This window comes from Aedes albopictus, chromosome 2 (assembly GCF_035046485.1).
Source record: "Aedes albopictus strain Foshan chromosome 2, AalbF5, whole genome shotgun sequence".
In the NCBI taxonomy this organism is placed as follows: domain Eukaryota; kingdom Metazoa; phylum Arthropoda; class Insecta; order Diptera; family Culicidae; genus Aedes; species Aedes albopictus.
Window position 1 is genome coordinate 297364842 of NC_085137.1, and position 24468 is coordinate 297389309.

The following is a 24468-nucleotide window of genomic DNA, read 5'->3' on the forward strand; positions in this document are numbered from 1 at the left end:
GGCCATAAATCCGGAACAACGGAAAAAATCGGAACCATGATACCGGTTCCATAAACTAGAAGAATTTTGTGATCAACTGTCAAAATTTCACAAATTTTCGTTGAGAAACGGCTGAGAATCAGATTTTTAAAGTTTTGAAATAGGGTGCAAAATGAGGCACAGGCACATAGGTGTTAATTTTAATTTTCTGTTTCTAATAAGTTCCCTTTCTGTTTTAGATACCATTTGGTGAATGCTTTTAGGATATAACAAGAGATTAAATCATGGGAAAATAGAAAGTCACCGAAAATCACCGTGTTTCGCAAGCTTGATGCCATCGGATTACAAAACTACCTCATCAATCATTGATTTGACCCCAGGATCTATCTAAAGCTAGCCATATCACACTAGCCCTTGAATCCCGTTAGAATCTGCAAAGATTCCTGTGCCGTCAACACCCCTCGGTGCAGCGACGCCGCTTGCGGGGAACACTTTCTAACGGCCGCACATGAGCAACTTGTCAAGTGTGACAAGATGTGATAGAAGTGTCAAAGCGATCGAGACATGCAAGTCATCGAATGTTGATTTCGTCCTCGTAAGGTCACAATATCAGAAAAATTTTAAATACTTATAAATTTATTGGCAAGTCTTATATCGAAACTGTGAATTTGTACTTAAAACTAGTGATCTGAACTGAAGAAATTGTAAGTAAATTAAGATGGAAGCTAATTGAACTTAAAAACTAATATGTACACAATCTTATAGCTAAACGCAGATTCACAAGGATTATCGATACAAATACTTATGAATTATCACCTGAACTTGATTGTAAGTAGCTAAAATTGATACAAACTAGACTTAAAACTAATATGTACAATATGTTTGTAGCAAAACTAAAACCTAAGGCATCTTCGATACGATTCCTGTCTAATCTGTAGTGCGATCACTAAAATCGTAAGTTGTTTACATTTGTTATCATATAACCATCACCACCATAATAAAATTGAATTTTGTAGCTTGAAGCTAACACCACCCAAAACCGTGTTTGCTGTCGAGATTTAGTGACTACCCGTCCCAACAAATCTTCAAGGATTTTAATACGGGCCGGAATGGAGGAACATCGAAAGACCGCCGGGTATAGCTGTAAATCCTGTACGAGACCAGATACCGATGACGAAAATTGGGTAGCTTGCGACAGTTGCAAGCTCTGGGAGCACTTTTCGTGTGCAGGAGTGGACGATTCAGTGAAGAACCGACCTTACTTATGCAAGGAGTGCCAATCTAGCGCAGCTGTCCCTGCAGCATCCTCGTCCCATAATTTTAAACCACCGCCATCAGAAGGTAGATCGCTACGATCGTCGACGGCCAGATCTGGCCTGAAACCGCTTAATAAAGTAACTCAACTTGCATCGAAATTCTCACGAAGCGTACACAGCACGACTTCGAGTACCCGTGCCGCTCGTCTGCAAGCTCAAATGAAGCTGGTCGAAGAGGAACAACTACTGAAAGAGCAAGAGTTGGATGCTCAAGATGCGTTGAGGAAGAAAGAGATGGAAGAAGAAGAGCGCCGACTGGAGGAGAGGAAAGCCCTCTTGGAAGAAGAAGCGAAGTTGCGGCAGCGGAAACTACAAGAAGAAAAGGAGTACCAGAAGAAGCAGCAAATGATCCGAAAGGAATCCTTGAAGAAGAAGAACACCATCGCACGACAGTTAAGCGAATGCAGCAGCAGGGCTGCGTCAATTCCCGATTCCGAACAGCAGGTAGCTGCCTGGCTTCTACAATGTTCCCCCGATCCGCTCGTGGAAGAACTAGATTCCTTAGGAATTGGTTCTCGAACCCAAGAACCGTTGATCAGACCGAATCGGCCCCCTTCAGCAGTCGATCAACGTCCAACCGCAATCGATCAGGCACGCGTGACGCACGTAGCGCCGGATCTTCAACAGCCGATCCCACAAAACCCAATAGAAGCCCCAGAAAATCACCGAACAGCAGGTGTGCAGGACTGCTCAAGGATTCGACGCGAGGAAGCATTACGACGCCAAAGCGTAGTCAACCAAAATCCAGTGGGCCAGCGAATCGATGTTGATTTTCACGCGTACTCTGCTAATCGGCCATTTCCTAATCCAACAGACACCGGACGACGGTCTCCCGTATTTTCTGTTGGGCCAGATAGGGTACGCGAACGTGATCCATGTTTGTTGCAGTCGAACATGATTCCGGAGGTAGTGCCCCTTCCAATGGTACTCAATGCAAGCCAGTTAGCATCCAGGCAGGTGATGGGGAAAGAGTTGCCACCTTTCTCAGGAAACCCCGAAGATTGGCCAATTTTCATTTGCAGCTTCGAGCAGTCAACAGCGGCCTGCGGATACACCGATGCTGAAAATCTTATTCGACTGCAGCGGTGTTTGAAGGGACACGCACTTGATTCGGTGCGAAGCAGATTACTCCTTCCGTCGAGTGTCCCACAGGTCATTAACACCCTTCGCACGCTTTACGGCAGGCCAGAGCTGCTCATACGAACACTTATTGAGAAGGTGCGTTGCACTCCATCTCCAAGGCACGATCGTCTAGAGACGGTGGTGGAATTTGGACTAGTCGTCCAAAATCTAGTAGACCATCTGAAGGCGGCGAAGCAATACACGCACTTGTCCAACCCGGTACTGATGCAGGAACTGGTGGAGAAGCTCCCTGGCTCGTTAAAAATGGACTGGGCAATCTATCAAAACAGACAACCGTATGCGACGTTAGCAACCTTTGGTGACTTTATGACAGGATTATTGGAAGCAGCCAGTCAGGTGACTTTCGAACTCCCAAACTCAAGTCGCAGCATCAGAGGTGAGCAACGGCGGCCCAAAGAAAAGGGCCTCTTACACGCGCATTCAACAATGCCTGCTTCTTCATTAGAGCAAGCCAATTCGTTATCGTATGCAAGGAAGTCAGGTAAGCCATGTGCAGCATGCGAACGAGAAGGACATCGGGTTGGTGATTGCAACCAATTCAAGTCCCTGAGCACCGATGAACGGTGGAAAGTCGTTCACCAAAGGGGACTGTGTAGCATGTGCTTGAATGGGCACGGAAAGTGGCCGTGTCGGTCTTGGCAAGGATGTGGGTTCGACGGCTGTCGCGAAAAACATCATACACTTCTCCACCCAATTGCAATCCAACCCTCTCTCAATGTATCCGTCAACAATATCATGCAGAAGGGTGGGTTTTCTCCTATGTTCCGAGTCCTTCCCGTGGTAGTGTATGCTGGGACCCAAAAAGAATTCATCTTTGCCTTCGTCGACGAAGGATCGTCGACAACATTTTTGGAAGAAGCAGTCGCAGATCGTTTGGGCCTCTCTGGGCCAGTCCAACCATTGACATTGCAATGGACAGGTAACGTGACGCGAGAGGAACAAAAGTCGCGACGTGTCCAAATGGAAATTTCGGGTGAGGGCAGTCACAACCTTCACAAACTATGCGAGGTACGAACGGTTAGTTGTTTGGTTCTGCCCACACAGTCGATGAAGTACGGCGAACTTTGTGAACGTCATCCTCATTTGCGTGGACTCCCCCTAAAAGACTACGAGCTAATACAACCCAAATTACTGATTGGTTTGGACAACCTTCGCCTGGTGGTTCCTTTAAAAGTGCGAGAAGGCGGGCCTACCGATCCGATAGCAGCAAAGTGCCGACTGGGTTGGAGCATTTACGGATGCGCGAAAGGCTCATCGACGCCGCATGCTGTGGTTCATTTCCACGTCGCTGCAACGGCGGATAGTGACCGTCAATTGAACGACCAGCTTCGTGACTACTTTGCGTTGGAGGATGCTGGGATTTGCGAAAAGAGGGAGTTATTGGAATCCAATGAAGAGAAACGTGCAAGAGGTATATTGCAACAAACGACAAGGCGCACCAAACGAGGATTTGAAACTGGACTACTGTGGCGGAATGACGATCCGGATTTTCCAGACAGCTACCCAATGGCAGTTCGTCGATTGAAAGCTCTAGAGCGTAAGCTAGCGAAGGATCCGTGGCTACAAGAGCGGGTATGCGAGCAGATCTCTGAATATTTGCAAAAAGGATACGCCCACAAGGCAACAACTTCAGAGCTGACCAGCGTAGACCGTAAGCGTGTATGGTTTTTGCCATTAGGCGTTGTTGTTCATCCCAGGAAACCGGATAAGGTACGGCTGGTGTGGGATGCAGCTGCGACCGTGGATGGAGTCTCCTTCAATTCAAGACTACTAAAAGGACCAGATCTTCTCACCCCGCTTCCATCAGTTCTTAGCCGTTTCCGACAGTTCCCTGTAGCAATCTGTGGTGACATCAAAGAGATGTTTCACCAGCTCTCGATCCGCGAAGAAGATCGCCTGGCGCAATGCTTTCTTTGGCGAAACAGTCCAACAAATCCTATACAGGTCTTCGTAATGGACGTAGCAACATTTGGCGCAACCTGCTCGCCCGCCTCTGCGCAGTACGTAAAAAATCTAAATGCAGAGGAGTTCGCTGCAATCTACCCACGTGCGGCCGCCGCGATCCTAAAAAACCATTACGTCGATGATTATTTGGATAGCTTTATCACCGTCGACGAAGCTGCAGACGTAGTGAAAGAAGTGAAGTTGGTCCACTCGCTAGGTGGATTTGAGATTCGTGGTTTTCATTCCAACTCTACGGATACTCTTCGTAAAATAGGAGAACCTACAGCCAGTCAACCGAAGAGTCTAATGTTGGAGAGAATTTCTATTAGTGAGTCCGTGCTGGGGATGTCCTGGGATCCAGTAGCTGATTGTTTCTCCTACTCGTTCAATCTGCGGGACGATATGCGTTCAATACTTGATGAAGCGCACATTCCTACAAAACGAGAGGTACTCAAGGTCGTGATGAGTCTTTTCGACCCACTTGGACTTGTCGCACACTTCCTCGTCCATGGGAAAGTAATAATTCAGGGGACATGGGCTGCTGGAACTGGGTGGGATGAGCCAATCAACAAAGACCTAAACCAAAAATGGCGTAAGTGGGTCGAACTTTTTCCAAAGCTCAATGAACTGAAGATATCCAGATGCTATTTCTCCTCGTTCCCGTCCAGCGTAGATGATTTGCAAGTGCATACTTTCGTCGATGCCAGCGATATAGCGTACTGTTGTGCTGTATATTTCCGGTTAGTACACAAAGGCCGTGTCCAAACAGCTTTGGTAGGAGCCAAAAGTAAGGTGGCGCCTATAAAGACACTGTCTACTCCACGGCTCGAGTTGAAGGCTGCCGTCCTTGGAGTACGATTTGTAGCAGCCATTCTCGAATATCATTCGTTGCCGGTCTGCAATCGGTTTTTTTTGGAGTGACTCAAGTACAGTACTTGCGTGGATAAGGTACGATCACCGAAGATTCCATAAGTTTGTGTCGGTGCGCATAGGAGAGATTCTAACTTTAAGCGAGCCGCAAGAGTGGAGGTGGGTACCATCCAAGCTAAACGTTTCCGATGATGCGACTAAATGGAAGGACGGACCAAATCTTGACTCCAGAAGCACATGGTTGAATGGACCCCCATTCCTACACCTAGATGAAGTGGCATGGCCGGAGCAACGGTTCACGACTACAACGCATGAGGAACTGCGGAGTGTTCAAACTCACTGGAACCGGGAGTCTGTGGTAGATTATTCTCGATTCAACAATTGGACAAGACTGCAACGCACAATGGCATACGTAATTCGCTTCATGAACAGCTTGCGACGACGAAACGTTGGACAGAATTTAAGACCGGAAACGCTCACCCAAGAAGAGTTATCACGGGCGGAAATTATGATATGGAAGATGGCACAAGAGGAAGCATTTGCAGAGGAGCGATCTGTGCTGATAAAAACACTCGGCATTCCAACGACTAAGCACGCTACAGTTCCTAAAACTAGCCCTATCTACAAGACTTGGCCCTACATGGATGATCAAGGAATTGTACGAATGCGAGGCCGCATAGAAGCGGCAAACTACCTACCCTTCGATGCGAGATACCCAGTAGTTCTTCCAAAGCAACACCCAGTAACAACATTAATCGTCGGATGGTTCCATCGTCTTTATCGTCATGCGAACCGCGAGACGGTAATTAATGAACTTCGTCAACGTTTCGAGATTGCAAATATGAGATCCGTCGTTCAAAAGGTAGCAAAAAATTGTGCATGGTGCAGAATCCACAAAGCCTCTCCAAAATCGCCGGTGATGGCGCCTCTCCCTAAGGAACGACTAGAACCGTATGTGCGACCCTTCACGTACGTCGGGTTAGACTACTTTGGACCAGTGCTTGTTAAAGTAGGCCGTAGTCAAGCAAAACGATGGATCGCACTCTTTACGTGCCTGTCCGTCAGAGCCATTCATATGGAAGTAGTCCACAGCCTGTCTACGGAATCATGCATAATGGCGATTCGAAGATTTGTATCGCGCCGAGGATCACCTGCTGTATTCTATTCGGATAATGGCACCTGTTTTCAAGGCGCCAACAAACAACTTCTAGAGGAGATTGCGGCAAGGAATGAAGCAATTGCATGCACCTTTACGAACGCCGATACAAAATGGAAGTTCATTCCACCTGCCACTCCACATATGGGGGGCGTTTGGGAACGCCTGGTAAGGTCGGTGAAGACGGCGATTGGATCGGCTCTGGAACATCCTCGTAAACCCAACGACGAAACTCTAGAGACGATTATCTACGAAGCAGAAGCGCTAGTGAATGCCAGACCGCTCACATATATTCCGTTAGAGTCAGCAGATCAAGAGTCGTTGACGCCCAATCATTTCCTTTTGGGCAGTTCTACGGGCAACAAAATAGGAACAACCGAAGAGTCTGGATACGCTAATCTCCGTAGTAGCTGGAAAATGGCTCAACATATCGTCGGCGAGTTTTGGAAAAGATGGGTAAAGGAATATTTGCCTGTAATAACACGCCGCAGTAAATGGTTCGAGGAATCTAAGGACTTGACGGAAGGAGATTTGGTTCTTGTAGTGAACGGAACTGGACGGACTCAATGGATCAGAGGGCGTATCGAAAAGATCTTCGTTGGTAGCGATGGTAGAACTCGTCAAGCACTTGTAAGAACAGCGAATGGAGTTTTACGGCGACCTGCCAATAAGCTAGCGGTGTTGGACGTCGAAGGAGAATGTGAACCAACGAGACTTCAGGAGTACTCCGGACATCACTTAGGTTCACGGGCGGGGGTATGTGCCGTCAACACCCCTCGGTGCAGCGACGCCGCTTGCGGGGAACACTTTCTAACAGGCCGCACATGAGCAACTTGTCAAGTGTGACAAGATGTGATAGAAGTGTCAAAGCGATCGAGACATGCAAGTCATCGAATGTTGATTTCGTCCTCGTAAGGTCACAATATCAGAAAAATTTTAAATACTTATAAATTTATTGGCAAGTCTTATATCGAAACTGTGAATTTGTACTTAAAACTAGTGATCTGAACTGAAGAAATTGTAAGTAAATTAAGATGGAAGCTAATTGAACTTAAAAACTAATATGTACACAATCTTATAGCTAAACGCAGATTCACAAGGATTATCGATACAAATACTTATGAATTATCACCTGAACTTGATTGTAAGTAGCTAAAATTGATACAAACTAGACTTAAAACTAATATGTACAATATGTTTGTAGCAAAACTAAAACCTAAGGCATCTTCGATACGATTCCTGTCTAATCTGTAGTGCGATCACTAAAATCGTAAGTTGTTTACATTTGTTATCATATAACCATCACCACCATAATAAAATTGAATTTTGTAGCTTGAAGCTAACACCACCCAAAACCGTGTTTGCTGTCGAGATTTAGTGACTACCCGTCCCAACAAATCTTCAAGGATTTTAATACGGGCCGGAATGGAGGAACATCGAAAGACCGCCGGGTATAGCTGTAAATCCTGTACGAGACCAGATACCGATGACGAAAATTGGGTAGCTTGCGACAGTTGCAAGCTCTGGGAGCACTTTTCGTGTGCAGGAGTGGACGATTCAGTGAAGAACCGACCTTACTTATGCAAGGAGTGCCAATCTAGCGCAGCTGTCCCTGCAGCATCCTCGTCCCATAATTTTAAACCACCGCCATCAGAAGGTAGATCGCTACGATCGTCGACGGCCAGATCTGGCCTGAAACCGCTTAATAAAGTAACTCAACTTGCATCGAAATTCTCACGAAGCGTACACAGCACGACTTCGAGTACCCGTGCCGCTCGTCTGCAAGCTCAAATGAAGCTGGTCGAAGAGGAACAACTACTGAAAGAGCAAGAGTTGGATGCTCAAGATGCGTTGAGGAAGAAAGAGATGGAAGAAGAAGAGCGCCGACTGGAGGAGAGGAAAGCCCTCTTGGAAGAAGAAGCGAAGTTGCGGCAGCGGAAACTACAAGAAGAAAAGGAGTACCAGAAGAAGCAGCAAATGATCCGAAAGGAATCCTTGAAGAAGAAGAACACCATCGCACGACAGTTAAGCGAATGCAGCAGCAGGGCTGCGTCAATTCCCGATTCCGAACAGCAGGTAGCTGCCTGGCTTCTACAATGTTCCCCCGATCCGCTCGTGGAAGAACTAGATTCCTTAGGAATTGGTTCTCGAACCCAAGAACCGTTGATCAGACCGAATCGGCCCCCTTCAGCAGTCGATCAACGTCCAACCGCAATCGATCAGGCACGCGTGACGCACGTAGCGCCGGATCTTCAACAGCCGATCCCACAAAACCCAATAGAAGCCCCAGAAAATCACCGAACAGCAGGTGTGCAGGACTGCTCAAGGATTCGACGCGAGGAAGCATTACGACGCCAAAGCGTAGTCAACCAAAATCCAGTGGGCCAGCGAATCGATGTTGATTTTCACGCGTACTCTGCTAATCGGCCATTTCCTAATCCAACAGACACCGGACGACGGTCTCCCGTATTTTCTGTTGGGCCAGATAGGGTACGCGAACGTGATCCATGTTTGTTGCAGTCGAACATGATTCCGGAGGTAGTGCCCCTTCCAATGGTACTCAATGCAAGCCAGTTAGCATCCAGGCAGGTGATGGGGAAAGAGTTGCCACCTTTCTCAGGAAACCCCGAAGATTGGCCAATTTTCATTTGCAGCTTCGAGCAGTCAACAGCGGCCTGCGGATACACCGATGCTGAAAATCTTATTCGACTGCAGCGGTGTTTGAAGGGACACGCACTTGATTCGGTGCGAAGCAGATTACTCCTTCCGTCGAGTGTCCCACAGGTCATTAACACCCTTCGCACGCTTTACGGCAGGCCAGAGCTGCTCATACGAACACTTATTGAGAAGGTGCGTTGCACTCCATCTCCAAGGCACGATCGTCTAGAGACGGTGGTGGAATTTGGACTAGTTGTCCAAAATCTAGTAGACCATCTGAAGGCGGCGAAGCAATACACGCACTTGTCCAACCCGGTACTGATGCAGGAACTGGTGGAGAAGCTCCCTGGCTCGTTAAAAATGGACTGGGCAATCTATCAAAACAGACAACCGTATGCGACGTTAGCAACCTTTGGTGACTTTATGACAGGATTATTGGAAGCAGCCAGTCAGGTGACTTTCGAACTCCCAAACTCAAGTCGCAGCATCAGAGGTGAGCAACGGCGGCCCAAAGAAAAGGGCCTCTTACACGCGCATTCAACAATGCCTGCTTCTTCATTAGAGCAAGCCAATTCGTTATCGTATGCAAGGAAGTCAGGTAAGCCATGTGCAGCATGCGAACGAGAAGGACATCGGGTTGGTGATTGCAACCAATTCAAGTCCCTGAGCACCGATGAACGGTGGAAAGTCGTTCACCAAAGGGGACTGTGTAGCATGTGCTTGAATGGGCACGGAAAGTGGCCGTGTCGGTCTTGGCAAGGATGTGGGTTCGACGGCTGTCGCGAAAAACATCATACACTTCTCCACCCAATTGCAATCCAACCCTCTCTCAATGTATCCGTCAACAATATCATGCAGAAGGGTGGGTTTTCTCCTATGTTCCGAGTCCTTCCCGTGGTAGTGTATGCTGGGACCCAAAAAGAATTCATCTTTGCCTTCGTCGACGAAGGATCGTCGACAACATTTTTGGAAGAAGCAGTCGCAGATCGTTTGGGCCTCTCTGGGCCAGTCCAACCATTGACATTGCAATGGACAGGTAACGTGACGCGAGAGGAACAAAAGTCGCGACGTGTCCAAATGGAAATTTCGGGTGAGGGCAGTCACAACCTTCACAAACTATGCGAGGTACGAACGGTTAGTTGTTTGGTTCTGCCCACACAGTCGATGAAGTACGGCGAACTTTGTGAACGTCATCCTCATTTGCGTGGACTCCCCCTAAAAGACTACGAGCTAATACAACCCAAATTACTGATTGGTTTGGACAACCTTCGCCTGGTGGTTCCTTTAAAAGTGCGAGAAGGCGGGCCTACCGATCCGATAGCAGCAAAGTGCCGACTGGGTTGGAGCATTTACGGATGCGCGAAAGGCTCATCGACGCCGCATGCTGTGGTTCATTTCCACGTCGCTGCAACGGCGGATAGTGACCGTCAATTGAACGACCAGCTTCGTGACTACTTTGCGTTGGAGGATGCTGGGATTTGCGAAAAGAGGGAGTTATTGGAATCCAATGAAGAGAAACGTGCAAGAGGTATATTGCAACAAACGACAAGGCGCACCAAACGAGGATTTGAAACTGGACTACTGTGGCGGAATGACGATCCGGATTTTCCAGACAGCTACCCAATGGCAGTTCGTCGATTGAAAGCTCTAGAGCGTAAGCTAGCGAAGGATCCGTGGCTACAAGAGCGGGTATGCGAGCAGATCTCTGAATATTTGCAAAAAGGATACGCCCACAAGGCAACAACTTCAGAGCTGACCAGCGTAGACCGTAAGCGTGTATGGTTTTTGCCATTAGGCGTTGTTGTTCATCCCAGGAAACCGGATAAGGTACGGCTGGTGTGGGATGCAGCTGCGACCGTGGATGGAGTCTCCTTCAATTCAAGACTACTAAAAGGACCAGATCTTCTCACCCCGCTTCCATCAGTTCTTAGCCGTTTCAGACAGTTCCCTGTAGCAATCTGTGGTGACATCAAAGAGATGTTTCACCAGCTCTCGATCCGCGAAGAAGATCGCCTGGCGCAATGCTTTCTTTGGCGAAACAGTCCAACAAATCCTATACAGGTCTTCGTAATGGACGTAGCAACATTTGGCGCAACCTGCTCGCCCGCCTCTGCGCAGTACGTAAAAAATCTAAATGCAGAGGAGTTCGCTGCAATCTACCCACGTGCGGCCGCCGCGATCCTAAAAAACCATTACGTCGATGATTATTTGGATAGCTTTATCACCGTCGACGAAGCTGCAGACGTAGTGAAAGAAGTGAAGTTGGTCCACTCGCTAGGTGGATTTGAGATTCGTGGTTTTCATTCCAACTCTACGGATACTCTTCGTAAAATAGGAGAACCTACAGCCAGTCAACCGAAGAGTCTAATGTTGGAGAGAAGTTCTATTAGTGAGTCCGTGCTGGGGATGTCCTGGGATCCAGTAGCTGATTGTTTCTCCTACTCGTTCAATCTGCGGGACGATATGCGTTCAATACTTGATGAAGCGCACATTCCTACAAAACGAGAGGTACTCAAGGTCGTGATGAGTCTTTTCGACCCACTTGGACTTGTCGCACACTTCCTCGTCCATGGGAAAGTAATAATTCAGGGGACATGGGCTGCTGGAACTGGGTGGGATGAGCCAATCAACAAAGACCTAAACCAAAAATGGCGTAAGTGGGTCGAACTTTTTCCAAAGCTCAATGAACTGAAGATATCCAGATGCTATTTCTCCTCGTTCCCGTCCAGCGTAGATGATTTGCAAGTGCATACTTTCGTCGATGCCAGCGATATAGCGTACTGTTGTGCTGTATATTTCCGGTTAGTACACAAAGGCCGTGTCCAAACAGCTTTGGTAGGAGCCAAAAGTAAGGTGGCGCCTATAAAGACACTGTCTACTCCACGGCTCGAGTTGAAGGCTGCCGTCCTTGGAGTACGATTTGTAGCAGCCATTCTCGAATATCATTCGTTGCCGGTCTGCAATCGGTTTTTTTTGGAGTGACTCAAGTACAGTACTTGCGTGGATAAGGTACGATCACCGAAGATTCCATAAGTTTGTGTCGGTGCGCATAGGAGAGATTCTAACTTTAAGCGAGCCGCAAGAGTGGAGGTGGGTACCATCCAAGCTAAACGTTTCCGATGATGCGACTAAATGGAAGGACGGACCAAATCTTGACTCCAGAAGCACATGGTTGAATGGACCCCCATTCCTACACCTAGATGAAGTGGCATGGCCGGAGCAACGGTTCACGACTACAACGCATGAGGAACTGCGGAGTGTTCAAACTCACTGGAACCGGGAGTCTGTGGTAGATTATTCTCGATTCAACAATTGGACAAGACTGCAACGCACAATGGCATACGTAATTCGCTTCATGAACAGCTTGCGACGACGAAACGTTGGACAGAATTTAAGACCGGAAACGCTCACCCAAGAAGAGTTATCACGGGCGGAAATTATGATATGGAAGATGGCACAAGAGGAAGCATTTGCAGAGGAGCGATCTGTGCTGATAAAAACACTCGGCATTCCAACGACTAAGCACGCTACAGTTCCTAAAACTAGCCCTATCTACAAGACTTGGCCCTACATGGATGATCAAGGAATTGTACGAATGCGAGGCCGCATAGAAGCGGCAAACTACCTACCCTTCGATGCGAGATACCCAGTAGTTCTTCCAAAGCAACACCCAGTAACAACATTAATCGTCGGATGGTTCCATCGTCTTTATCGTCATGCGAACCGCGAGACGGTAATTAATGAACTTCGTCAACGTTTCGAGATTGCAAATATGAGATCCGTCGTTCAAAAGGTAGCAAAAAATTGTGCATGGTGCCGAATCCACAAAGCCTCTCCAAAATCGCCGGTGATGGCGCCTCTCCCTAAGGAACGACTAGAACCGTATGTGCGACCCTTCACGTACGTCGGGTTAGACTACTTTGGACCAGTGCTTGTTAAAGTAGGCCGTAGTCAAGCAAAACGATGGATCGCACTCTTTACGTGCCTGTCCGTCAGAGCCATTCATATGGAAGTAGTCCACAGCCTGTCTACGGAATCATGCATAATGGCGATTCGAAGATTTGTATCGCGCCGAGGATCACCTGCTGTATTCTATTCGGATAATGGCACCTGTTTTCAAGGCGCCAACAAACAACTTCTAGAGGAGATTGCGGCAAGGAATGAAGCAATTGCATGCACCTTTACGAACGCCGATACAAAATGGAAGTTCATTCCACCTGCCACTCCACATATGGGGGGCGTTTGGGAACGCCTGGTAAGGTCGGTGAAGACGGCGATTGGATCGGCTCTGGAACATCCTCGTAAACCCAACGACGAAACTCTAGAGACGATTATCTACGAAGCAGAAGCGCTAGTGAATGCCAGACCGCTCACATATATTCCGTTAGAGTCAGCAGATCAAGAGTCGTTGACGCCCAATCATTTCCTTTTGGGCAGTTCTACGGGCAACAAAATAGGAACAACCGAAGAGTCTGGATACGCTAATCTCCGTAGTAGCTGGAAAATGGCTCAACATATCGTCGGCGAGTTTTGGAAAAGATGGGTAAAGGAATATTTGCCTGTAATAACACGCCGCAGTAAATGGTTCGAGGAATCTAAGGACTTGACGGAAGGAGATTTGGTTCTTGTAGTGAACGGAACTGGACGGACTCAATGGATCAGAGGGCGTATCGAAAAGATCTTCGTTGGTAGCGATGGTAGAACTCGTCAAGCACTTGTAAGAACAGCGAATGGAGTTTTACGGCGACCTGCCAATAAGCTAGCGGTGTTGGACGTCGAAGGAGAATGTGAACCAACGAGACTTCAGGAGTACTCCGGACATCACTTAGGTTCACGGGCGGGGGTATGTGCCGTCAACACCCCTCGGTGCAGCGACGCCGCTTGCGGGGAACACTTTCTAACAGGCCGCACATGAGCAACTTGTCAAGTGTGACAAGATGTGATAGAAGTGTCAAAGCGATCGAGACATGCAAGTCATCGAATGTTGATTTCGTCCTCGTAAGGTCACAATATCAGAAAAATTTTAAATACTTATAAATTTATTGGCAAGTCTTATATCGAAACTGTGAATTTGTACTTAAAACTAGTGATCTGAACTGAAGAAATTGTAAGTAAATTAAGATGGAAGCTAATTGAACTTAAAAACTAATATGTACACAATCTTATAGCTAAACGCAGATTCACAAGGATTATCGATACAAATACTTATGAATTATCACCTGAACTTGATTGTAAGTAGCTAAAATTGATACAAACTAGACTTAAAACTAATATGTACAATATGTTTGTAGCAAAACTAAAACCTAAGGCATCTTCGATACGATTCCTGTCTAATCTGTAGTGCGATCACTAAAATCGTAAGTTGTTTACATTTGTTATCATATAACCATCACCACCATAATAAAATTGAATTTTGTAGCTTGAAGCTAACACCACCCAAAACCGTGTTTGCTGTCGAGATTTAGTGACTACCCGTCCCAACAATTCCTGTAAAAATCCTGGTAGAATGTCCACCGAAACAGTATCAGATTATTGTCAAAATACCTATTTCTATCCCCCACTAGGAAGGCATTTCAATTCCTTAGTCATTTTTCCTTAAAAATTCCTTCTCCGGAATCCGGATTTTCTTAAGCCACTTCCACCAGGTTTGCCGATTTCGAGCCTCGTGTAACCTGTAGTGGGTCTCTCAAGGTGAACTACTTTGGAATTGGCACTGAGCCAACAGGAGAAGCAGGGCCGTGCACAGAAAAGGCGGATATGGAGGGGTTTTTGGCATAAAATTGGGTTGATCCTCAATCCCCCCCCTTACCCTCTTGCTCACGGGCTTGAGAAGTATCCATAGAGGATAAAAGTTTAAGGAACGAATTCAACACTGCCTTACTACCCACGACGAAGCAGACATCATCAATTTGGAATTCGTAAATCTCCATCTCGGTACTTGTTCATTGGAAACTCAAGCCATATAAAAATGTTTTTGCTAAACGTGCGGCAATACTTTTTTGTAGTATTTTTGTTCAATGTGTTCCATACACTTTTTATATAATCAATGAAAAGATTAAGTAAATCCTCTTGTTCCGGAGTCTTAGGAATAAATAGAATACAGCTATCAAGCTAGGATCACTAAACAAAGGCAGTTTCCTTCCGGGAACGTACTCCAGTTGGTAGGTCACGAAGGCAGTGTGGCAATTGATTCCCCCGCCTTTTAAATCAAGCGTGGTGACTGGTGATCGTTCGTGAGCTGATCCAAAAACATGTTTAGAGAGGCTAGAAGAAGGGTTCTGGCCACAAGTTGACTAAGAGTGCACACCGGACAGATGGCTGATAGATACGAGATATTTCTGGCAGGATTTTTCCTCGCACTCTGCCAGCTAATAATAAAAAACAGGGATAATATGCACTTCTGTCCTTGCGTAAATGAAAGTCCCAACGCCATTAGCCTAGAAAAAAGTAATATAATCAGTTTTGCTAATAATAAATTAAGCAGAAAATCCTTGCAAAACCATTTTTGATTGATGACAGATAAACATTTTTTTTTTCGGAGGTCAAGGTTTGCTAAGATTTCTTTTCAATAATTTCAGTTCAATGGATGGGGCACAGACATTGTCAAATTTATTTATAGCATCCGCCATTATGGCGAGCGTGGAAAGCTGGTAACAATAGAGGTGATGGTGAGTGTGCTGTGCAAATTACAATACGTTTAATGGTGAATAATTTTCGAAAAAATGGTGTTGTAACAATAAAATTTATCGTATTTTTATGACATTTTTTATCAGGGAAGCACTTTTTTGCGCGCTGTGCTGCACATTTAAATCAAAATTGCAAGAAAACGATAAGAGTTAGAAGTTTGGCGTCAAAGAACAAATTGTAGAGTGGAACAGGGGCCACAACTTTCACAAAGAAATAATTTTAATTTATTACGCATGTTTTGAAGATAATGGACATAAACAAATAAAAACACGCTATTTTTAGCTATTTTGCTCTAGAAAACTTAGTTATTTAGCTAAACCAATCGGTTCAAAGATGCCATTTGATATAAAATTCAATAATCTTTCGAATAAGAGTAAAAAAACTGCCATAAGTTTGACTATTGGAGTAGGTAGGCAGTAAAACGAACTACTCTGTGCAGTGGTAGAAACAGAAGTGAAAATTTTATTTAAATTTAAATCTAGGCTACTACGATTGGCGTTCGGTCTGAACGCCTGCTATAATTATATTATTCTAACACTCCTCCTCGGGCAGATCCGGACGGATTCCTATTGCCAATCGTAATCTCTCCAGACGAACCCGTTGCAGTGGCTTCGTCATCAAATCGGCCAACATTGATTCCGTCGGACAGTACTGCAGTCTAATTTCACCTTTTTCTTGCAGGTCCCGTACAAAGAAGAACTTCGTGTCGATGTGTTTGCTACGTCGTTCGATGCGATCACTTTCGACCAGTTTGATGCAACTTTGGTTGTCCTCGAACACGGGGACTGCTTCCTTCGTTGCTTCACCGATCTCCTCCAGCAGCCGTTTGGTCCAGACTAACTCCTGACACCCTTCAGCGAGTGCCACGAACTCAGCTTCGGTCGAACTCAACGCAACGCACGTTTGCTTCCTTGAGCACCACGAGATTGGTCCTCCGCCGAACCGAAGCATCATACCGGAATTCGATTTCCTATCGCGAGCATTACCGGCCCAGTCTGCGTTGACGAACATTCGCAAACCTTCACTGGAGGCTCCGAGCTGCAGCTTATGGTTGCTGGTGGCATTCAAGTAGCGCAGGATCCTCTTGGCCTCAGCCCAGTCTTGCGCATTTGGGCAGCTGGATTTTTGCGCCAGAATGGACACGCTCACGGAAATGTCGGGCCGCGTGTGTACAGCTACATACAGGAGACCACCAATCAAGCTCATGTAGTCGTGGTTGTTCGGCAGTTGATCCATCTCCTCCTTCTTCTGTAGGTAGCTCGGATCGAGCGGCACCTTCGAGGGTTTCGCCTGCTCCATGCCAAACCGTTCAACTATCGTGCGGATATACGATTCCTGGTTGAGCTTGAACCCGGATGCGCTTCTCTCGACTTGCACGCCAAGAAAGTGACTGATGTCTCCGAGGTCCGCTACGGAAAACTGTTGTTGCAGCCTATTCAAGATGGACTGGAATTCTTTCGCCGTCTGCGTTACGATGATCATGTCATCAACGTATATCAGAATGTATGCTACCGAACCATTCGTACGTCGCACGTACAAACACGGATCCGATTCGGTCGGCTGGAATCCCATGGACTTGAAAACAGCATCCACTTTACGGTTCCATACGCGCGCTGAATGTTTCAGGCCGTACAAACTCCTCCTCAATCGGCAAACCGTCCTCTCGTCCCCGACGTGGTATCCTTCGGGTTGGCGCATGTACACGGTTTCTTCAAGCACACCGTTCAAATACGCCGTTTTGACGTCGACGTGCCTTACGATGGACCCTTTCCGGCTGGCAACGGTCAGCAGTGTCCGAAACGTCGTCTGCTTTGCCACCGGTGCGAAGACCTCGTCGTAGTCCGTCCCGTAGCGCTGCGAAAAGCCTTGAGCGACGATCCTTGCTTTGTGACGTACTACGTTGCCGTTCTCGTCCTGCTTGGTCTTGAAGAGCCATTTGCAGCCGACAGCCTTCTTGTCAGCTGGAAGCTGCACCAACTCCCACGTGCCGTTGTCGATCAGCGCCCGAAACTCCTCGTCCATGGCGGATTGCCATAGAGACGCGTCGCCGCTTCGCAGCGCCTCCGTTCGCGTTTGGGGATCACCCGACTTCCTCGCCGGATGTTTGCTGGCCTTCAGTCCTTGTTGCAGACCGCTCCGACCGGCTTGGTCAGACTGTCCTGTAGGAGGGGGAAACGGATAGCCTTTGTTCGGAAATACATAATCTTTGTACTTGCCTGGAATTGCGCGCTCCCGACCGCTGCGCCTCAACACCTGTGACTCCGGTGGATATGAAGATTGTCGCGGTGGGAGCGCCGTAATTGTCACGTCACCCTCAGCACCATCTGAATATTCGCCTGCGCTTGATTCTGCTTGCGAATAAAAATCTTCATCGGATCCAGATGCCTCGTCATCGGGAGTTTCTTCAACTGTAGGCCGCGGTGGTTCAGCCGGTGGATTCGCTTCTATCGGACTGACGTCGAAGTCCAGATTAACGAACGTCCGCACTCGAGTTGGCTTGCTCTCCATGGCGACTGGTTGCGCCCGCGTCCCGGATTGAGACAGTTCGTCCATGAACACTACGTCACGGCTCTTGAAGACGTCCTTCTTCACTGGTTCGTAAAGGCGGTAGGCTTTGGTCAACTCGTCGAAACCGACCAGGATGCACTCCTTCGATTTCGCGTCCCACTTCTTCCGCTTTTGCTTGGGAACGTGTGCCATCGTCTTCGTACCGAAAACTCTCACATGGGAAAGATCGGGCTTCCTTCCGCTCCAGGCTTCCTCTGGTGTCAATTCGTGACCTTTGGTGGGGGACCGATTGATCACGTACGTCGCAGCTGCCACCGCTTCCGCCCAAAAAGACTTCGGTAGTTTCGCCTCGAATAGCATGCACCTTGCACGCTCGACGACGGTTCGATTGACACGCTCGGCCAACCCATTTTGCTCCGGTGTGTACTCGGTTGACTTTTGGTGGATGATGCCAGCCTCGGCAAGACGCTTCTGAAACGATTTATTACAGTATTCCTTACCGTTATCGCTCCTGATGACCTTCAGCTTGGCTCCGGTCTGCTTTTCCGCTAGGGCGCGAAACTGGTCGAATGCTTGTAGCACCTCAGCTTCGGATTTCGTCTCCAGGAAGTAGACGAATATGCGCCGCGTCCAATCGTCCACAAACGACACGTAGTACCGGCTTCCACCTAATGAGGTTTCTTCCATTGGTCCGCAAATGTCCGTGTGGACAAGCTCCAATACGCCGGTGGCACGATGACCACCGCTTGAAAATGGGAGTCGAGTTTGCTTACCCATGGCGCACACCGTGCAGTTTTCCATCGCTGACTCCTTGAATTCGATCCCGGATGCAAGACCGTTCTTCAGAAGCTTCAGACTTCGGACGTTGAGGTGTCCCATTCTCCGATGCCAGACGTTCAAGTTGACTGGCGTAGCTGCGAGCGACAGAGCGGTTTGCTCCTCGGACTCTTCGAAACGAAATAGGCCATTCGTCACATCGTGGGTACCGGTTGCGATGACGTCACCAGCGGGGTCGATTACCTTCACGCCACGATTGCAAAATTGCACCACGTGACCTCGTCGCACGATTTGGCTCACCGACAGCAAATTGTTCGACATCGTTGGGATGAACTTGACGTTGTGCACGTCTATCGGTGGATTTTCCGGGCAACATTTCGGAAAAAGCTTGACGGTGCCGGTCGCAGCAATCTCCATCACACCTTTATCCGCTGCCATGACAACGCCGCTCGCCGGCCTTGGGTCGACCAGCATACTGCGATTCATGGTGAAGTGGTCCGACGCGCCCGAATCGAAAACCCAACCGTCGTTGCTATGGCAACCAGTTGTGTTCAGCACCGTGCAAAATGCCGATCCTTTCCTCGTCTCGCTTCTTACCTGGCATTCCCTCGCAATGTGCCCGTACTTGTGGCAACGTTTGCACTTCGGACCTTTTGACTGCGCAGCTGACCGGGTTTCGGGTACGCCTTGCTTCGGTTTCGCTGGAAATGGTTTCCTTCCAACGAACGCCGTCTTGTCCGACGAAAATTGCACTTCCTGGAGCAGCTTCGTCTTGATGCTGTCGCCGGTGATGGGGGTGCCGGAATTTTCCAGCGCCATTATCATTGGCTTGTACTCCTCCGGAAGGCCAGCCAGTAGAAGCGAACCAATCCACTCCTCGGAAATTTCGAAACCAACGCCTCGAAGGTTATGAGCGGTGGAAATGATTTCCGTTACATACGTGTCCACGTTGCCGCACGCCGAAAGCGTCGTCGTGATGAGCTTCCTGAGTAACGCCACCCGGCGCGTCAGGCCGGTGTCTTCGAACGCTGCCTCAAGCTTCGCCCAAACCTCACGGGCCGTTTTCGCGTCCTTCACGTGCACGTAGTTGATGGGATCCAACAGGAGAATAATCTTCGCACGTGCTCTTCTGCATTTCCTCTCGTCGACCGCCGGTAGCGTCCCATCCGCGTCGGGAATCGGCTTGACTGCTTCCCACAGCTCCTCCAGCTCCAGATACGTTTCCACCGCAAACTTCCACGTGGGCCAATTTTCGCGGCCGCTCAGCCGCTCGATGGGGGGAAGGCTTGAAAGGTTCTGGATCTGTTGCGGGGCTTGCGGAACCCGTTCCGCTCGATGGTCACCACCTCCGAGAGACATTTTCCAAACTGCTTCTGGAATCTTCTTTTGAAAAAATACTTGGGCCAATAACCTATTGGAGTAGGTAGGCAGTAAAACGAACTACTCTGTGCAGTGGTAGAAACAGAAGTGAAAATTTTATTTAAATTTAAATCTAGGCTACTACGATTGGCGTTCGGTCTGAACGCCTGCTATAATTATATTATTCTAACATTGACCATTTTAAAGTTATAGCCAGTTAAGGCAATAAGAGTCAAAAACATGGGGAGTCCAATAACTACGTTACGGGTGAGATTTGACCATATGCGTAGAACAATTTTTTTCACCATTTATGGTCCTCTATCACCCTTTAAAAAGTTTGCACTCATGAACCTAACACCCTGTATATTAATAATAATGTTTTACTTGACCGAATCACATTGGGTGGACAACCTACTGTTGTCGGACTATAGGTTACCGTGCTGCAATAAATGGTAGGTAGACCTTCACCATCATCATCATTAACGTAAGGCGAAATAATTAAAAGTTATGTTTTTAAAATCTTATTAAAAATGGGTTCCAATTGTTATTTTTTTTTTATATTGCAAATATCTATAGGAAGTACAACTGTTAAAGTTACTTTATACAACACTTACCGGATAGTGGAAAGGAACTACAGGTGGGACCGTTGGCAGCTGTGGTAGTGGCGGCGGCTGAGGATACCCGATGAAACCCATCGGAGCTGGAGCCCCGCCACCTCCTCCACCGGAAGATGAACCGCCACCGGAATTTCCTCCATCCAAGTTATTCCTATCGGACAAATCGATCAGAATACTGTTCTCCGGATGGGATTTATCGTCCTTCATCACCAGCGGATCCGGTTCGTAGTCTACGTTGAAAATTTTTGCTATCTCAATAAGATACTTCTCGACCAGCAGCTTTGGTGGTGCTTGGATAGCCAATTTATGCATTAGCTTATCCGATACCTTATGCGGAGGAATCGCTGCCCGGGCCGATTCAGCAAACTGTTTACCATACTTGATCGTGAAAATATCGGCACACAGCTTTAGTTCCTGAACATCGGCCTGCAGCCTTGGTGCGACCCAAACTATGCTGCTCACAGCCTCTTCGATTCCCTCGTCCAGTTCCTTCATCTGAGTCACCAACCCAAATCGTGCCAGCACCAAATCACAGTACATTTCAACGATCTCCATTGCTTCGACCAGGAAATCCTCTCGGATGATGTGCTCGACGCGGATTTTTGCCCGCTCCGGTTTCCCCGCGACCAGATAGTCTGCGATTTCCTTCCGGGCCTTCTGGGCAAGTTCCGTCTTTTTCTTTTCCAGAAGTTTGAGGCGATTGACGGCCAAGCGAAGATTGGTCTTCAGCTTTGTATAGTTAGGACCACTGGAAAACATTATAACGACTTTTTGATTGTTTTTAAAAGTTTTTTCAGGATAATTCGATGCAAAAATCTCAATTTCTCCGGGATGAGTCACTGCACTTCGAAAAACTCTTGCAAACACGATCAAAACACTCCAGCAAAACAAACTGATTTGGGCCAAATAAATTTCGAGCTCTGACAGATCGGTGTTATTCTACTATTTGAGCCAAAAAGGGAGAAACGCGACGTTACTCCTACAGGGGACAGCTGTTAAGGTGATAAGGGACGTCGTGGTAAATGATTTTGCCGTCGTTATTGCACAATAGAGTTAATAAACTATAGAGGACGAATGTCGCTGCTGTTCCCTTTGGGAACGTTCAAAAATTACGTCGAACATTTGGGAGAGGGGGGAGGGGCTCTAGAAAAGTGTGACAGTACGTGTATTGGGTATAGGAAAAGTGCGTGACAGAGGGGGGAGGGGGGGGTCTAGAAATCCCGAAAAACGATGGACGTAATATTTGAATCTTCCCTTTGTTCTCGCTCGCAAACATGTTGGGTATCTATCTGTCAAACTGCATACTTTTTCGCTTTGACACTTATAGCCCGGCCTATCTCCGCCAGCAAGAGATGTTTCGGCAGCGACGCCAGCGACATTCTTCCTCTATAGTTTATTACCTCCTCGATTACCTCTATTTATTGCACCGACTACCGTAAAACCCGCTTTCGACAAATGATTGCTGTCGAATTATCGAGATAAACTTTCAATTCGACAAACTAGTTACCCGATATGGACCAGTAGGTCTGTGCCAAAAAGGGAGAGAAAAAAAAACTAGTTACCGCACACCACCTTGTTCATTCACCCAAAAAAAAAATACACGTCTGAGTAATGTGTTTTACATATAGATTTGCGCAAATTGTAAAACCCCACGAATGTCACGTGTGGAACATATAGAATCACCAACAAAATGTTTTGCCCCGATCTGTCAACAATCCACACGATTCTCATGTGTACCTCACACGATATTTGAATGAAATACATATGCATTCTGATTGAAGAGTCAATAAATAACCCGCATAACCATGAACCATACTAGTACTGTTTGCCATACTGTTCGAAACTATTTATCACAGTACCCCAACAGTATAATATAACATCTAAAGCAACAATAAACCAACAGTACCATGTATATAATCAACAGTTTGACAGATGGTTCTCGGGCAAATTACAGTATGGGGAATAGGTGGTTAAGTTATGTTACAATAAAAAAACGCCAATTTTCTCGAACAAAATTTTTCGATTACAGTTTGTCAAAAGGTCAATGTACTATCCATTTTTTGCTCAGTTCACTGTTCAGCTAACCGTTCTACAACAGTTAAACTGTAAAATCGAAATGGAAATTGGCAATGTATATTATCGTCGCACCACTAAATCGAAGTCGTCGCTAGAAGCACATGCGAAGTTGCAGCTGCGAAGTAAATTTGAATCTATTTTTTCTGTTGCGCATCATTAAGCTAATTAAGAGCAACAATATGCACTAATCCAAATTGAGTTGCGACATTTCTAAGTAGGTTAAAAATCAATTTTCGCACGTTCGGTCACTTCGTATTTCGACCAAAAGCATAATATGTAACTGTTGCTTTATTATGCAATATGTTTGTCTGTGCAATATGGTTCAAAGGTAGTATAATATACAGTTGTGGTGCAGTTAAAATGTAAAATAAAACTAGCGCAATATTCAAATAATAGGAAGCAATCAGTGAAGTACTAGATTGAAAGTAGTGAGCTGGATTTTTGTATGGTGAGATGGTCAATTCTCCATTTCTGCAATGAAATGGCGCAAACAGCGTGGGTTATATGATTTATTGACTAATTTGATGCTGTTTGAGCAAAAGTTTGGGTAACTGCATTGTTGTATTATTTATTTCTTGCAACTTCAACAACACAGTACCCAAACTTTTGCTCAAACGGCATCAAATTAGTCAATAAATCATATAACCCACGCTGTTTGCGCCATTTCATTGCAGAAATGGAGAATTGATCATCTCACCATACAAAAATCCAGCTCACTACTTTCAATCTAGTACTTCACTGATTGCTTCCTATTGAATTGTGTTTATTCAAGCACCATAAAATCGAATTCCCAAAATTATTTTACTCCTTTTACCCCTAGTAGGTGTCAGCAAAAACATGTAAAACATCGATACGAACAAATTGAAATTATTTAAGCGGGTTTCCTTCTCGAGCTTCCCGTCAGGCGATTCGTAAACATCTTCTTACTAGGCTGATCGCTCATTTCATGCATGAATGAAAATTTGACAGGAGGTTGCGCCCAAGCCCGTGAGCCCAATATCAACAATAGACTATTTCTAGATTAAGTTTGAATAAGGGCGAAAGTAACATGAGAGAGCTCTCTTCATCGACTCTCTCTCGACTCTAAAGTGACAAGATGCAAGTATGGTTGCATTTTTTGGTCATAAATCGCTACGTCGCGATGCAATCTAGCGTCTAAGACCTAAGTGTAGAAAAGTTCGATTGAATTTGCATCTTGTCACAATTTGCAGAAGAGAGAGTCGATGAAGAGAACACTCTCTCATGTTACTTTCGCCCTTATTTAAACTCAATCTAGATTGGAACTAGCGTCAACACAGGTGCACCCCATACTCCCCTTATTTTGGGCCACGATTTTGCGAGCAGTCCATCGCGTAACGCCACCGAAGTCATCCATCTT

At 46.7% G+C, this 24468-nt stretch overlaps 1 protein-coding gene across 2 annotated transcripts in view; it reads right to left on the reverse strand.

Annotated features, from left to right (window-relative positions):
• LOC109430631 (IST1 homolog) overlaps positions 1-21915 on the reverse strand; it is a 33763-nt gene extending 11848 nt beyond the window's left edge. The window contains exon 1 of one of the 2 annotated variants that reach the window (XM_019706721.3): positions 21012-21915. In XM_019706721.3, the coding sequence (XP_019562266.2) occupies positions 21012-21773 (762 nt within the window). In that variant the 5' untranslated portion in view covers positions 21774-21915. The remainder of the gene's footprint in view (positions 1-21011) is intronic. The other variant, XM_019706720.3, reaches the window with a different exon arrangement.
• Between the last annotated feature and the right edge of the window lie 2553 nt (positions 21916-24468).